Consider the following 17,438-nt stretch of genomic DNA (forward strand, 5'->3'; position numbering starts at 1 on the left):
TGCTACGAGCAGTCAAACTTGCTGTCTGAAAAGGATTTCTCAGGTGCACAAGTTTAATGTGGTTGTCCTGTCCACGCGACGTCACACGAGGACGCCCAGAACGTGGTCGATCCCGAGTGTTACCAGATTGTTGGAAACGTCTCCATAATGACTGGATGGTGTTCCGATGAACTCCAAAGTGTCTTGCCACGATATTTTGTGTCATTCCAGCTTGAAGCATCCCAACAGCACGATTACGTTGGTTTTCGCTGAGTCGTGGTATGGCAGAAGGGTAAATTTTGTCAAAACTAAAGTGCAACAAATAGTGTCCAAACAAACCTTTTATAATTCTCACTCCAAACAGTATTGGCCAGTAAAACTCGTGCGTATGAACACTTCAATAAACAACATGTGTTCACTAACCATGAAAAGTCCGTGCATCTGAGTCGGGTACTATCCGATATTGTTCAAATTGAACCTGATCAAAGCATGAACATTGCAAAATATCCAGACTACGTACATGAAGCTGCGCTCGCTCAAACGGTAGCACCGTCAACATATTACGAAACTGAATGTCAGTTGCAATCATTAGTATTGTCATGTAAGGAGATACACTGGTGAATGTGAATATATGATTTATTATATAGGAAAAGTACTAATCTAATACACTGCAGTACAGAAATGCATATAAAATACAAGTACAAGACATATGTAATATTTAAAGGGGTATGGACACGATTTCCTTGAAAATTACTTAAATAATTAAATGTTTAGATACGAGCTAACCATAGCAACAAACCGAAATTTCAAAAAACTCATGCAGAGGTGCATTTGAGACATCTAAACTTTTCATTCATGAGCCTCAATTATGTTTATACGTCACGTGGCCCAAAATGGCGTCAGAGCTGACGGCTTCGGTGGGGAAAAAAAGCTTCTACAAAGAATATTTTCTGTTCTTTTTTCTTTCTGCTTGCACTTTAGATTGATTTATAGTGAAAAGGAGAGCAACTTCACATACCTCACGCTTCAACATTGCTTATGACGATGCCCCACATATAATGAATCATTCTCTTCAAATTCTTACAAGGGAGAGAAAGGACCATAACTCCGTGGAAGAGATTGATAATGAATGGTAATGCTATGCATTACTGAAGGACAATCAGACAAAATCATAACAAATTATCATTCATACTGAGATCTAGGAAAATTAATGAATCAGAATTTCCTAGGAATATGCATATCTACAGTGTGTCCTTATTAACTACAATTTCACGAAATTTTGTTGAGCGGTCTCAGGGGAGTTGTGCTGACAAGAACAGGACAGATGAGCTCGAAATTCTAAGTCGAAAAGGGGCATAACTCCCAGAAAAATTATGAATCAGAATTTCCTGGGAATATGCACATCTACATAGTGTGTCCTTATTAACTACAAAGTTTTACAAAATTCTGTTGCGCGGTCTCAGAGGAGTTACGCTGGCAAAAAAAACCTGACAGACGGGTCAAAAACAAAAATATACCCTCCACAACTTGTGTGGGCTACAATTAACCCAATATGTCAACATATTGAATATAATTGACATACATTTTAGAAAGCATGGGTGTTCTTACCTCTGCACGTGGTCTCTAGGCTAATCATATAACAAGGGCTTGTTTATAGTCCTACAATATGCGCGCATTTATAAACAACCAGTTTGGGAGCCTGCTCCATGTAAATACGAAACCAATCTTGTGTAGAAATATTTTTATTCACTTATTTATAAAGATCTTTATTTCTATAACCAAAAATAAAAATGCTCATTTCAAAGTATCAGAAATCGTGTCCATGTCCCCGAAGTGAGACTAGAAATATTTACCAGAAATTAACCATCAGAAGTCCTTGTTTCGTCAGTGGAAATCTAAACTTTTTTAAAATCATAATTTGTTTCCATAAAAGCTAGTCGAAGAGTATTTTTTTCACTGCTGCTATGTATCAATGTAAACGTGTGGCAATTGTTTTATAAAAGTGCTTTGAACTAAATTTGTAAAAATGAATACATATGAATAAGTAAAATTGAAATGACTCAGAATTTAAATACAAATATGAAAATTTTGTAGAAAAGTAGAAAAGTAAGTGCAATTACATCATGTAAAAATCAAATACAATGTATACAAGTGGAGCCTTTTATCCAAGATGTTGATGGGGTTACAGTGATCTATCAAATTAAATAGACCTTTTGCAATCTCAGGTCTGACTCCGCCAAGACTAACTTTTAATTTATTCACACAAACATTTTATAGGCCTAGTGCATGTTCTAAATAGTTTGAAAATTCACTACACATTCCACAGCATAACGTTTTGAAATTCACATCACCCTCAAACAGTGAAGTTTAGAGGGTTTTTTCCTCTAAAAAACAATGTTATCATAATAAGTATAGAATAGAAATAAACTGTTCTAAAAATATCAAAATTCGACCTAGTTCCTTTAATCAACATCAATTTATAGCATAAAGATTGTGCATATGAACTTTGATGTCGATTTTAAAATATGAGATGTTGCAGTTCCCTGTTAGGTAGAATAATATTTTGAATTTTATTCAAAAGCTATATAATATTTGATTTTCATTGTAAATTATAGACAGAAATTAATTTTTCTATATATTACTCACGAGTGGAGTGTTCGTAATATGGCAGGGTGTTACTCCACAAAATAATACCTTGTTATTCCTCTATGCGTCAATGAGTTCATATCTTCCTTCTGTTAGCTCCCCCCCTCCCCAAATGTCTATTGAAATATTTAGAGATGTCAAAACATGTACAGGTGTGCAGGTACCTTAAAACATTGAAAAAATATTATAAATCCATTCCCTGTAAAGCTATATTTTTAAAAATGCAATTAAAAAGTGGAAGAAAACTAATGAAATGTAGTACAAAAAATCCATTCCCTGTAAAGATATATTTCTAAAAATGCAATTAAAAAGAGGAATAAAATGTAGTACATGTAAATAGTATAAAAAGTAAATGTCATTCAATGAAAAAAAAAATGTGCACACTACCATACCAATAGTCTAATAAACTATAACAATACGACTTCTGCTTCATTCATTTGTTGTTTGGATCTAGCTTTGAGGATAAGTAGAACCCATCCCTGTAAAAACAACAACAAAATTGTGAGAAAATAGCATGCATCAAGATAGCAGTGAAAATTACCTTACTGTGAGATGATGTGGAATTATACAAATCTCAACAACAAATGATTTCAATTGACTTGTATTGATTGATTTTATATTGTTTAATGTTCCTCCTGAGAATTTTTCACTCATATGGAGACATCACCATTGCCGGTGAAGGGTTGCAAAATTAAGGCCTATATGCTCGGCGCTGATGGCCTTTAAGCAGGGAGGGATCTCCATTGCGCCACACCTGCTGTTACACTGGGCCTCGGTTTTCGCGATCTCATCCAAAGTACCACCCTATTTAGTCGCTTCTTACAAGCAAGGGGTACTGTGGAGACCTATTCTAACCCAGATCCCCACGGGACCAATTGAAGTGGAAATATTCATGGCTGCACAAAATACTGTACATACAGCTGTAATTGATCAATACAAATGTTCAGAAGCCTTATGTACAGTATTTTGCACGGGCATGAATTAGCGCTGCATATTCTGGTATACTAAATATGAAAACATGCCAACGTTATTTTTAAAAAACAAGATGTGTTTGTGAAACACAAATGCCCCCGATAATGGCCAATTCCGAAGATGGCCAAGGTCACAAGGACAAACATCTTGGTACCAGTAGAAAGATCTTGTCACAAGAAATGCTCATGTACAATATGAAAGCTCTAATATTTACCATTTAGAAGTTATGACCAATGTAAAAAAAAAAATTAAAGTAGGTCAAATGTCAAGGTCAAAAGGTTTAGTACCAACAGAAAGGTCTTGTCACAAGGAATACTCATGTGAAATATCAAAGCTCTATCACTTACTGTTCAAAAGTTATTAGCATAGTTAAAGTTTCAGACAGAATGACAGACAGGACAAAAACAATAACTATAATTGCATACATGTAATGTCGTGTTCCCATATTTCATACAAATTCGTGGCAATTGGGGTAATACAGCGACTGATATGAAATGTACAAATGTTGAATTTAATTTGTGTCGCCAACTCCTCTCACACCTCTATTTGAAAAATTCTACATTTACCGGTAACGTTATTTTTCCATTATGTTTTATACTGCTGACTCTATAATAGATAACATACCTTAAAGCAACCCAGCCATTTTCGTTCTTGATATGATTATATGCTTTTCTAAATAGTAAATAATGATGTTACGTTTACTGCCAAATTAATGCCAGTGGGTCAATGATATCGATGATTCTATAACAACTATAATGTACAAGGTCTGAAAAAGTAAAAGCCGTAAGAGGAGTTGGTTACACAAAGTGGGTAACATGCTTAAAAATGACAAAGTTCAGCTACATCAGGTACAAGTCAATTTTTCGAAGAATGACCGATCACTTCCAAAAAGACAAATGCATATCTCCAATGTTTCCATAAAAGCTGTACCAGGTCTGAAGGGAAGTTGAAGGATGTCAATAAATGCTGTAAGAGGAGTTGATTACACAAAATATGGACTGTATATTCAAGTCATGCTTAAAAAATGACAAAACTTTATATGTAAATTTTTCGAAAAATTGTCTGATCACTTTCAAAATGACTCGTGCACATTTTCAATGTGTCCATAACAACTGCACAAAGTTTGAGGAACGTCAAGTTAGAGGTGTGAGAGGAATTGATTACACAAAGTAGGTACCCTTTTACAGGGACGCCTGCCCGCCATTCACCATATTATAAGCTGTTTGCACATCGTGCAACCCAGCCAAATACGTAAAAAACAAGACAATCATGTGTTGTAACATAGATTAACTTACCAAAGCCGAAGACTGCCGGACCATTTCCATTTGGCTGACCTGTAAAAATTTAACAGATTCATTTTATCACCAAAACATCAACTGTGAACAACTGTTATCATTTATTGGTAATGAAAGCATGTATGTACAGTGATCCCCCGTTATAACGCCAACATTTGTACCTATGCAATTTTGTCATTATAACGGGGTGGCATTATATCGGGGGAGGAGGAGTGTACAGCTGTCATAAGAAATCAAACAAATTTTATCTACTACATCAATGTGCTATTAGATTTCGGTGTGTCCGCCATACTCAGATTTCAAAAACAATACTGCATATTTGAACTCAGATGATTATTGTTTACGTTACTTATTATCTGCTCCAAACTTTGATACCTGGAGGACTAACGGTGGATAATTGGTTAAGCCTGCTCACTGAAATTTTTCTGCCGCTGATTGGCAATAATTAGCGGGGTTGATTATAATGGTAATTGACCAAATCATACCTGTAAATTTAACTATATGTAAATTTTTCGAAAAATTGTCTGATCACTTTCAAAATGACTCGTGCACATTTTCAATGTGTCCATAACAACTGCACAAAGTTTGAGGAACCTCAAGTTAGAGGTGTGAGAGGAATTGATTACACAAAGTAGGTATCCTTTTACAGGGACGCCTGCCCGCCATTCACCATATTATAAGCTGTTTGCACATCGTGCAACCCAGCCAAATACGTAAAAAACAAGATAATCATGTGTTGTAACATAGATTAACTTACCAAAGCCGAAGACTGCCGGACCATTTCCTTTTGGCCGACCTGTAAAAATTTAACAGATTCATTTTATCACCAAAACATCAACTGTGAACAACTGTTATCATTTATTGGTAATGAAAGCATGTATGTACAGTGATCCCCCGTTATAACGCCAACATTTGTACCTATGCAATTTTGGCATTATAACGGGGGTGGCATTATATCGGGGGAGGGGGGGGGGTGTACAGCTGTCATAAGAAATCAAACAAATTTTATCTACTCCATCAATGTGCTATTAGATTTCGGTGTGTCCGCCATACTCAGATTTCAAAAACAATACTGCATATTTGAACTCAGATGATTATTGTTTACGTTACTTATTATCTGCTCCAAACTTTGATACCTGGAGGACTAACGGTGGATAATTGGTTAAGCCTGCTCACTGAAATTTTTCTGCCGCTGATTGGCAATAATTAGCGGGTTGATTATAACGGTAATTGACCAAATCGTACCTGTAAATTGGTTGGCGGTATGCGGGGGATGGCGTTATAACGGGGGATGGTGGTATGCGGGGGATGGCGTTATAACGGGGGATGGCGGTATGCGGGGGATGGCGGTATAACGGGGGATGGCGGTATGCGGGGGATGGCGGTATGCAGGAGATGGCGTTATAACGGGAGATGGCCGGTATGCGGGGGATGGCGTTATAACGGGGGATGGCGGTATGCGGGGGATGGCATTATAACGGGGGATGGCGGTATGCGGGGGATGGCGTTATAACGGGGGATGGTGGTATGCGGGGGATGGCGTTATAACGGGGGATGGCGTTATAACGGGGTTTTACATAACGAGGAAAACAGGACTATGAACTTTTTTGGCGATATGCAGGGGTGGCATTATAACGGGGGATCACTGTATATATATATATATATATATTTAAAAAAATATATGAACAGAAAACACAAAAATCCTCCGTAAAGCTTTAGCGCTTTCATTACATCTTCAGAAGCTTCTGAAGATGTAATGAAAGCGCTAAAAGCTTTACGGAGGATTTTTGTGTTTTCTTTTCATATAATTTTTTTAATATTGTTATCCGATTACTGATACTCTATTTAAATTTTGAAGATATATATATATATATAAATCAGAAATGCTCAAATGAATTACCTGATGGTGTACTTGTAAAATTGAAATTACCTCCTGAAATGAAGAAGGTACTCTATCTGACACTGTCGAGCAAAATGGTTACAATTAAATTTTAAAGCTTAATCCTAGGAAATATTTTCATTTTCAAAAATACTGAAAAAATAGATCCAAGAACAGAAATGGCCGGGTTGCTTTAAAATATCTTATCTATCATTCAGACAGCAGTACAAAACATACTGCGGAAATGACATATTAAATGTAGAATTTTTCAACCAAAAAAAGAAGCGCTTTTAAAATGTCATATGTATATTTTCAATGATTTTATAACATCTATAATGTACAAGGTCTAAAAAATGTTAAGTAAAACCTGTGAGAGGAGTTGGTTACACAAAGTAGGTACCATGCTCAAAAAATGACAAAGTTCAACTACATCATATGCATGTAAATTTTTCAAAGAATGTCCGATCACTTCCAAAAAGACACATGCACATCTTCAATGCTTCCATAAAAGCTGTACAAGGTCTGAAGGATGTCAAATAAATGCTGTAAGTTACAGTCTGTAAGAGGAGTTGATTACAAAAATAGGTACCATCTATTCAAGACATCCTTACAAATGACAACGTTCAACTACATGTAAATTTTTCAAAAAATGTCTTATCACTTTCAAAAAGACATATGCACATCTTCAATGTATCCATAACAACTGTACAAAGTTTGAGGAACATCAAATTAGAGGTGTGAGAGGAGTTGATTACACAAAATAGGTACCGTCTATTCAAGAAATGCTAAAAAAAAAAAAAAATGACTAAGTTCAACTACATGCAAATTTTTCAAAAAATGTCTTATTTTCATAAAGGCACATGCACATCTGCAATGTATCCATAACAACTGTACAAAGTTTGAGGAACATCAAGTTAGAGGTGTGAGAGGAGTTGATTACACAAAATAGGTACCGTCTATTCAAGAAATGCTAAAAAAAATAATGACTAAGTTCAACTACATGCAAATTTTTCAAAAAATGTCTTATTTTCATAAAGGCACATGCACATCTGCAATGTATCCATAACAACTGTACAAAGTTTGAGGAACATCAAGTTAGAGTGTGAGAGGAGTTGATTAAGTAGGTACCTAGCTCGCCCACCACTCTATAAGTAATTTGCATCTTGTGCAATCCGGCCAAATATGATTTTTTACATTTTATTATTGTTCCTCAATCTAAAATGGTTTATATTAATGAATGTCAAAAAGATTAAACAAAGGAACTCTACATATCGGAAAAAATTGTAATAAAGGAACTTAATTATGCGTCTGAAGCCTGACAAAGCTTTGAAAACATTTTTCGTGTATTTACAGTAATTTAACTTCTTAAAATCCAATACACCAACCATATGATATTCAATGCATTACACATTATATATATGATATATGATATGATAAAGTTCTCATTGTTTGATTAAAGTAAATTATTACCACTTTGAAATCCCCCTTGAATGGGTCCTCCTATTAAAGAAATTAACCTTTGGAGTTATGTTTTCAAGCCTCAAAAACCTATCATATTCACGTTTTCTCAAAGAAAGAGAGCATGTTGCCAAGATGCAAATTATTAACATTTCTTTTCCATATACAAGGCATATACATATTGCCTCCCCGTCTACCTCCAAGTAAAACATTTACCTTGTGGAAATCTTCTAATTTCGATTGTTCCATCAGTTGCGTCTTCAGCCATTTGTTGGGGCAGTGTTAGATTTTGAATTTGTTGTTTCAATTCTGTGTTTTCAATCCTTGATCTCTCCATCTCTTCATTCAATTCTTGGTTTTGATCTTTTAAGTCAAAGCTTTCTTGGTGGTATTTGTCACGTTCTTCTTGTAACTTTTCATTCATCACTATAACAGATTGGGATAGATTAATATCATGTCAACACTTGCTGGTTTAAAACAACAAGAGGCCCACGGGCGTTATCAGTCACCTGAATACTAGTGAAAAAGCATCACTACTCCCAAGGGCTATGAAATCTAGAAATATTCCCTGCTCTGAATATCTAAGCTAAATCCTAATATTCAGCAACAGTATAAAACAATTACTACTATCTTGCTCCTTCAAGATTACCTATTCCAGTTGACAATGAAGAGCGAGTCGACTCTCAGGCCCTTCAGGCCTTTGATTTACACAATGTTTTTGACTACAGATTAATCCATTTAACGGATTTAGATATATAGGGCTGACTGGTCAACTGGGAATGCTTACTTTTCCTATGCACCTCATCCCACCTATGGTATGTTCAGGGCTCCATATTTGCCCTACTCCTAATGTTGTACTCTTTATAGGAGTAATAAGATTGATCACTGTTTGTTACCCTCACCTTTTCCGAATTGTAAGTATAGCTACATGTGGAATTTCTAAAGGTGGGTATACTTGCATGCAAGACTTCCTATACACATCGGACTTGCTATGTGTGGGTATATTTACAAATAGGACTAGCTTGCTACGTGTGGGCATACTTACACATGAAATTTGATGGGCATACATACATCTGAGTCTTGCTAAATATAGGTAGGCTTACATGTATATCTCAACAAGTGGGTGTAAAACACGCGAGGTTTGCAAAGTGTGGGTATATTGAATATGTGACTTGTTAGTGTGGGTATATTGAATATGTGACTTGTTAGTGTGGGTATAATGAATATGTGACTTGTTAGTGTGGGTATATTGAATATGTGACTTGTTAGTGTGGGTATATTGAATATGTGACTTGTTAGTGTGGGTATATTGAATATGTGACTTGTTAGTGTGGGTATATTGAATATGTGACTTGTTAGTGTGGGTATATTGAATATGTGACTTGTTAGTGTGAGTATATTGAATATGTGACTTGTTAGTGTGAGTATATTGAATATGTGACTTGTTAGTGTGGGTATATTGAATATGTGACTTGTTAGTGTGGGTATATTGAATATGTGACTTGTTAGTGTGAGTAAATTGAATATGTGACTTGTTAGTGTGGGTATACTTACGTGCAGTGCTTGTTGAGTGTGTGTATACATACACATGAGACTCACAAAGTGCGGGTGTACTTACTCGAGAGACGATCAATCTGTCGTTGAAGACCATGCACATTTTCTGGAAAACAAGATCATATTATCTGTAACTTTCAAATAATTATTTCATTACTTTTACAGTGCATGCCCTTTTCTTGATGTATGTGGTTCATTAGATGATACATTTTTGACATCTATTGTACTAATACACTGTACAAGTAAAGACCTCCGTGGTATGCAAACAAATTTAATAATGTGTGCCTGCATATTATGGAAATCCATGTATCCAAAGATAATGATGTTTGATTACATGATATATGTGAGTTCGTACTTGTAGTTTTTTTCAGTATATGCTAGAAATCAAAAGCTACCCAAAATATGCTTCTCTGACATGCAATCAGAAAATGTGGTCTGTTTCACAAAAGATAAAACTTTGGAAAAAACTTTTTAATTTCCTTATTACTAATCTCTTGCAGATTTCCTGAATAATCATAGAAACTATATCCATGTGTGATAAGTTTACATGTACATCATACCATGTGAAAGTGTATTTGATTATTATAAAGACCAGAGTTGGTGAAAGACTGACTGGACTACCAGATAACTTTGGTAAATTTTCAGTTTGTCCGGTAAAACTTAGAACCTCATTTCACAAATTGTCCGGTAGATATTAGCACACAAAACAAAAGATCATATCTGCGTTGTTTATTGACTTTTACGCAAACGTAAACTTAGTCTGATTGTATACCACGAACTTGCTTTCCCAGAAATCGTAAGCCCACTCTGTGCATGAACTGTCAATATCATGCATGTCATTCTACTTCTGATTATGTGGTCTATCAAATGGTTGATCAATCGTGGTTCAGATCCCCACCCCTTACTTAATTTTAAAAAAAAAAATTACAATAAATAAAACCATGAAAATTTTATGTAATAGATATGTAAATGTTGGTCAGCTTTATGTTGTGTAGTTTGAAGAAATTCTGTAGTAAGGTTGAGTGAGAAAACAACTACATCACATAATACTTGTCTTTCATTATTAGTACTGTATCGAGTTTTGTAAGGAGGGTATCTACATTCAGTTTTGAAGTTTCCGACCTTGTTGTCTATTTTGAAGATATATCAAAGGTGCTAAAAATGGCAAATTTTAGTCTCATGATGCATATGCACAGTAAAATGAGTAATTAAATGAAAATGGTTATACTTATTCTATAAATATTCTTTTGTAAATTTGGGGGGGGGGGGGGGGGGGGTTCGGTCTGAGTTATATGATTATATCAACAAGAACTGTGAGCAAACAAGGATGAAAATCAAACTTCAACAAAATTGAGAAAAAAATTTAATCCTGTGTGGTCAAAACACATAGAGCCGTTAAACACAAGTTAATGTTTTGAACTGTCACACTCAAGGCTTGAAAATAAAAGACGTTGATGCAATTTTCTTTCATTTGTCTGGTAAATTTTTAACTTGTCTGGTAGATTTTCTAAATTATCCCTCATCTACAGGACATGATGTCTGCAGGGTTTGACACTAAGGCACGTCCGACCGACCGAGTCTACTAAATGACAGGTCAGGTCGGGCAAAATGTCGATTTACTAGTCCGACTGGTCGTGTTGAAAAAATAAACAAGAAACTTTATGTTAAACCATAAGATATTTTATTCTTAACTAAAAACAATAACTGATAGTCGCTGTCGGGAGTGATGTTTTACGATATTTACTCGGTGTTAATTAATGTGTGTAAAGTTATGTTTCGGATACATAGATATAAACTGAATTTATTTTCATTTGAAAAAAACAGTTTATTTTAATTGAATATAAGAAAGTGTCTATCAAATTACATGTAATACATTACGTCGTAAACAGCCATTTTTCGGTTTTGACACATGTGCGGGAATGTCTCGTTTTTCAAATACGACTTCTCAAGAAAAAATGTCCAGAGAGATTCAGAAAAAAAATGAATAGGTTGGGAAGAAACAAAGCAGGGCTTATGAAATAGAAATTAAAAAAAAAAAGCGGTTGAGGCCACTTTATTTTAAGAAATGGACTAAAGAATTTCTGTGTCGGGTAGAATTTAATAAAAACAACAACAGAAAATGCGTTTGAAAATAAAAGCATCAAATTGAATGGCAAGACTAAAGATGTTTTTGAGAAAATTAAGTACGTTTTAGTTCAAACTTAACGTTTGTCATTTGAATTAAGTATTTAAATATGGAGAAACCACCAGGTTTTTTTTTTCTGGAAAGTTGGTCAGGGCTAGTGGGTGTCAGGTCAGGTCTAGTAAAAATCATTTGAAGTAGCCCGACTGGTCTAGTGCTAAAAAAAGTAAATGTCAAACCCTGGTCTGGTAGTTTTTTACGCTCTTTCGCCAACTCTGTAAGACTAATCTTAATCATACATGAGGAAAAGTGCCACATACGATCCTCATTGTACTACAATGTGAAGTTTATTTCTTTTTTAAAAAATAAGAAATGGAAATGGCACGCATTTACTCGTTGTCACATGTCACGGCCAAAATGTCAAAATGTACCATCCTCTCTCATTCTGGAAAGAGCTATGAGCGAACTCCAGATTGTGGCTTGAGACAATAGCATTTCCTTGGAAGGAAATCATCTCACTTTAGCATTGATTCACTTAAAGGCATGCATAATACCTGAAACAATACTTGTATATATGTTTATTTCTAATTTCCATAGAGATCTTTCTGCGCAACACAGAAATTGTTCTGTAAAGGAGGAACAAGTGGCTTTGCTTTCTGGACTGAGTTCCATAAGTTTGTGGACGCCGTCAATAAGGATGGTAGACTGGACAAGTGGGAGAAATTGGAGGGAAACGAGGAGAGAAGAATTGAGAAATATTTATCATAACTTTTTTAATTAAGATTTTATAAATTCAAGTTATTGTTTATTGTATGTTTGTGTATTTCTTCTTTAAAATCATGTGCAGTTATTGATTTACTTGTTACTTTTAAATATGATATATGCTTTTTATATGTGTATGAAAGGAACTGAAATTTAGCACAAAATATATGTATCGACAAGTGCTAATCTTGCTTTGTCTTCTTTTTGGTGAAAATTTCACTTTTTACAAATGTGAATCTTTCATTCTGATTTCAAAAGTTATGTAAATATGCACTGTCAAATCTTTTATTTCTGTTCATCGTTGCAGCTGTTCCATATCTTTAAGATTGAGACATTTTAGAGAATATTGAGTAATAATTTTTTTGTACTTTGCATTGGTTATTTAATCAAGAAGTAGTTGTAGAATGAATAGAAATACTTGATTTCCAGCATCTGCATATTACATAATTAAAGTACACATACATGTCTCGTATATATGATTTACATATGAGTTAATTTCCTTACATTAGCACAACATGCATGCACACAAAACCTTCATATGTGAATCATATGATAAGTGAATCATATGAATAAGCACATATGATTCACATGATGCCCTTTTTATGATTCTCATATGAAGCTAATCATATGATCCACATATGAAAATCATATGTGGCAAGCATGCATGCCTGTGAGTACTTTACATGAAATAGCTGACCACTGGAAAATAAACAAAGACCGATATGGAGGACAGTTTTTTAAAATTCTGTTGTTACCTTTTTCATGTTCCAGTAATCGTCGATTGTTTTCAGATGAAGAGCGGTAAGTGTGCAAGTCCCCAGCCATATTCTCTAAACGATGACCAGTGGTTGACAACAATTCGTTGAAATGTCTATTTTGTTCTATGTAGAATAAAAACATAAAGATTGGAACGATCAAAAACAATTTTTCTTCATGGATTCTAACATCCACTTTCACATTTTGATCCTTGGCTGCATTAGGCGATATAAAATAAGGAATGAGTACAAAGCTTGAGTAGGACTAACACGCCAATAATGTATGATGCCACGGTGTTGAAATGAATTTTAGTGTAAAATCATTTAAAAAAATAAAATTAAATACCCTTGAGAGGCTGGAAAGCACAATTTATAGACAGCCATCATAACATTGGCGAATGAGCGCTGAATGGTTTGTGAACAAAACTTTAAAGTTGGGGAGTGAATGCTGAATGGTTGAAATGAAACAATTCTTACCAAGAACATAACGACTGAAAATATGCGAATTAATAGTTTGAGTTCACACGGAATGCAATGGGCCAAAATGATAAACGATTTGGCAAAATTTTCAATTCTGCTTTTCGAACACTTCAGCACTTTTTAAATGCATACACAAGTCAGAGAGATTGGATTTGCTTGCAGAACTTTTCGATATATTCTATTTGAAAATGAGTTAACTATTTTAAAATTAGAGAAAGATTGACAACGAAAATAAATTCAAGGATGTATATACAGTTAAGCAGGTTAAAATTCACATGAAAATATTTATAAAAATAAATCAAAACATGTACAGTTTTAAATAGCTTAAATTTTACATGAATATACTACGAATAATACAAAATCGAAATAATCTCCTGGGGCCATTTCAGGTCCTATTCTGATTAAATCGTAACTGTCATCATTTTCTTAAAATCACTACTGCCCAAATCTTCGACTACCTTAAGAAAGTTCATAAACACAATCCCACCCACCCCCCTTTTTGATACAAGGCTTACCCTTTTCTCTGTTTAATTCCATTTGAGAATCTTGCAGTAATTTGTAATATTCCTGTAAATGATTTCGCAAATATTGCGATTCTTGCAGGGATGACCGCAGTCTGGTGATTTCATCTGAAAGAGACAAAACACCTTACTTTACAAATGATGTTTTTGTCATTCAATTCTAGTTAGAACTATATAGACTCATGGTTGTCCCTTGTTCTCCTTTTATTGGGTCATATATCCAAACATTTTCTTTCACCAAGCATATGCACATAAAATATGTTCACTTTGATATTGAAGATTCATTCTCTCTCTCTATGTAGTAGTATAATAAATATCACAAAGCCGATTGAGTGTACTCGACCAGTTTCTTTACTTCTTCGGGAGTATGATCCTGAAGCGGCAAAGACACTAGTCGGGAACACACAATCGGATTTGCATTGTATATATAGTTTTGGCTGCATTTGCAATATAAGAAAACATACAACAAGGCATTATCAACATTAATCTTAACATATGGCAGTTAATGACTCAAACTCTAGCAGTTCAAAAGTGATTTGTTTTCCGAGTTTACCGATAATCTACATTGAATTATTTGTCTTTGTGATTTTGATCATTATTTAGTTCTATCAACAAGACCCTGAAAATGAGTCCTAGATATTACTGAGATGCAGCTGTTTGTCTTGCTCCAATTCTCTCTTCTCCAGCTCCATTCTCTGCAGATTTGCCACCTGGTGTATCATGGACTGGTGTTCCTGAACTGCCTTTTGCATACACTCTAAGAAGAATAAAAAGGATTAGATCTTAGGGATCAGCTTGTTATTGCATACAGAGTTGTTACTGCATGCAGCATGGACATGAACACCGTATAATAGAAATTATAGCTGGATTTGTCATATATTTTCATAACATCAGAATGTCTGTATCTATATACAAAACCAGAATACACACCTAATTCATAGAAGATATAATTGTATCTCAACACTGTTAATGGGAATGTTTCTTTGAAAGAATTTCTCCTAGATTAAGTAGTGTTTCTATTATAACACCTGTGTAATACTGCATATATACATATAGTTCAATAAAGTCTCTTCACTTCACAATCTGTAGAGGGGCGTGCTATAACTGCCTTGTAAAATCTACTGTCTGTTACAATACCTGCTACTACACATAACCCAAAGGACAAAATCTATTGTCTGTTACACATATCAAACACCTATGTCATATCAGGGACAAAATAGATTATCCGTTACAAATTCTGGCTACCACATGTAATCCCAAGGATGAAATGTATACGTACTGTCTGTTACACATAAGGCCAAACTAAAATATGTGTGTGTTTCCTATTTCACTCTTAAAAAATTAGGTAGGGTAGGTAGGTAAAGCATTTTATTTTATTAAGGTGAGGCCTATAAGTCCTGGATTTCTGAGGTTTAGGTAGCATTTTTTAGTTTGGAATCAATAAATTAACATTCAGAGTTATGAAAAAAGGCAAAACAGTTAAGGATTTCCATATTAATTTTCATTACAGACACTACTGAAGTCATGTACCCCTATGTAGATTTTTATTAAATTCATTGGAAACAGTTATTTATTGTTATTTTAAAGGCATAGGGTCTAAGATATTGGTGAAATTTTGCATGTTCCAAAAAGGTGGCAAAATTTAAGATCATAACTAGAAAATCACATAAAGTTCTTCGGAATGTTTACAAATACATTGGATACGATAGTAATTACAAAATAATTCCCTGTTCTAATTTGCCTAAACTAGTACCCTGTTGACTTTGCATCTCTTGTGTTTGTGTGTAGCCACCAATCAGCGGGGTACCAGTTTAATATATTGTCCTCCAGACAAAATTTTTATATAGGGCTAAAACGTCAAAATGACTTCAATTTCAAAGTGCTGCAGCTATAGATAACCCATAATTAATACTACAAATTTGTTTTTTGGAATTCTTCTTGCAAAATATTGTGATGTCATTTTTTGAGATAAAAGATAGACCCTATGCCTTTAAAATGAAAACAACAAAATATTTTTTGAATTGCATTTATTTATCGGGAAACATGTCAATAACTAAAACACATGTCATTTTGAATATGTTCATCAAGTTTAGAATGATGTGTGTAAAATTATTGAATTAGCGTAATTTCTCCAAAATGTTAAAAGACAAGCAAATGTGGACACATTTTCCTTATAGCATGGTTTACATATCATTTTTTCTGTTTATATTAGTAGATGTATATCTATTATAGTTATTTATAAACAAAAATCCATACCTTTCCTTAATAATTTCAAATTTATAGCTTCCACAGTATGTATACCCCCATAAAAAAAAAACCCGAAGTCTGGCACCATACAGTTGAGCTATTCAAAATCACTCGGGATTAAAATTTGATGTAATTTCATGAAAAGACAAAGATAATGATTCCATATCACCTTGGTAAAATGTTTGTCAAAAATAAAGGAAATCTATCGCATAATGGACTTAATATAATTCAATGAAAACAGAGTTATCGTCTTGGATTCAATATTTTGAAACATATCATTGACTATTCACGTATAACTAAGACTTTTGAAATATTTTATGCCTAACAAGATTTTTTACAATAACTATTGAAAAAGACTCCAACAAAACTTTTGTTCCTGTCATTAAATCGTTGACTTTGCCAATTGCTATGACGTCACAGGAGTGTGGAACTACGTTAAAACATTTTATATCAAATCTTAGTTTTTTATACACTTTCAATACAGGTCTATATGATATTACAAATACTTTTCACACATTTTGAAGATCAATAGTAGTAAAATGTAAATCAGAGAAACTCGAATGCAAAAAGATAAAAATTTCAAATTCAGAATTTTTATTTTCTTTTACACACATGTATATCATCAATAAAATATTTAGGGTTGGCAGCAAAAAAGTAGTTATAGGGTCCATGGAAACCAGAAACACACATATATTTTATTGTGGCCTAATGGCTACACACATAATGTACGTACTGTCTGTTACAAATACTGGTTGTCACTGGTTTGTT

General features: G+C 34.2%; 1 protein-coding gene across 6 annotated transcripts in view; it reads right to left on the minus strand.

The window, feature by feature from the left end:
- Nucleotides 1–597: 597 nt before the first annotated feature.
- LOC125651957 (putative leucine-rich repeat-containing protein DDB_G0290503) overlaps nt 598–17,438 on the minus strand; it is a 104,893-nt gene continuing 88,052 nt past the window's right edge. Inside the window, exons 26-35 of one of the 6 annotated variants that reach the window (XM_056166673.1) lie at nt 15,067–15,180; nt 14,418–14,531; nt 13,423–13,548; nt 9,848–9,889; nt 8,446–8,655; nt 8,242–8,271; nt 6,793–6,854; nt 5,650–5,688; nt 4,893–4,931; nt 598–3,104 (exon numbers count right to left, since the gene is read on the minus strand). In XM_056166673.1, the coding sequence (XP_056022648.1) occupies nt 3,033–3,104; nt 4,893–4,931; nt 5,650–5,688; nt 6,793–6,854; nt 8,242–8,271; nt 8,446–8,655; nt 9,848–9,889; nt 13,423–13,548; nt 14,418–14,531; nt 15,067–15,180 (848 nt within the window). In that variant the 3' untranslated portion in view covers nt 598–3,032. The remainder of the gene's footprint in view (nt 3,105–4,892; nt 4,932–5,649; nt 5,689–6,792; nt 6,855–8,241; nt 8,272–8,445; nt 8,656–9,847; nt 9,890–13,422; nt 13,549–14,417; nt 14,532–15,066; nt 15,181–17,438) is intronic. The other 5 variants (XM_056166668.1, XM_056166669.1, XM_056166670.1 and 2 more) reach the window with 5 other exon arrangements.

The sequence above is a fragment of the Ostrea edulis genome, chromosome 5 (assembly GCF_947568905.1).
Source record: "Ostrea edulis chromosome 5, xbOstEdul1.1, whole genome shotgun sequence".
Taxonomy (NCBI): Eukaryota; Metazoa; Mollusca; class Bivalvia; order Ostreida; family Ostreidae; genus Ostrea; species Ostrea edulis.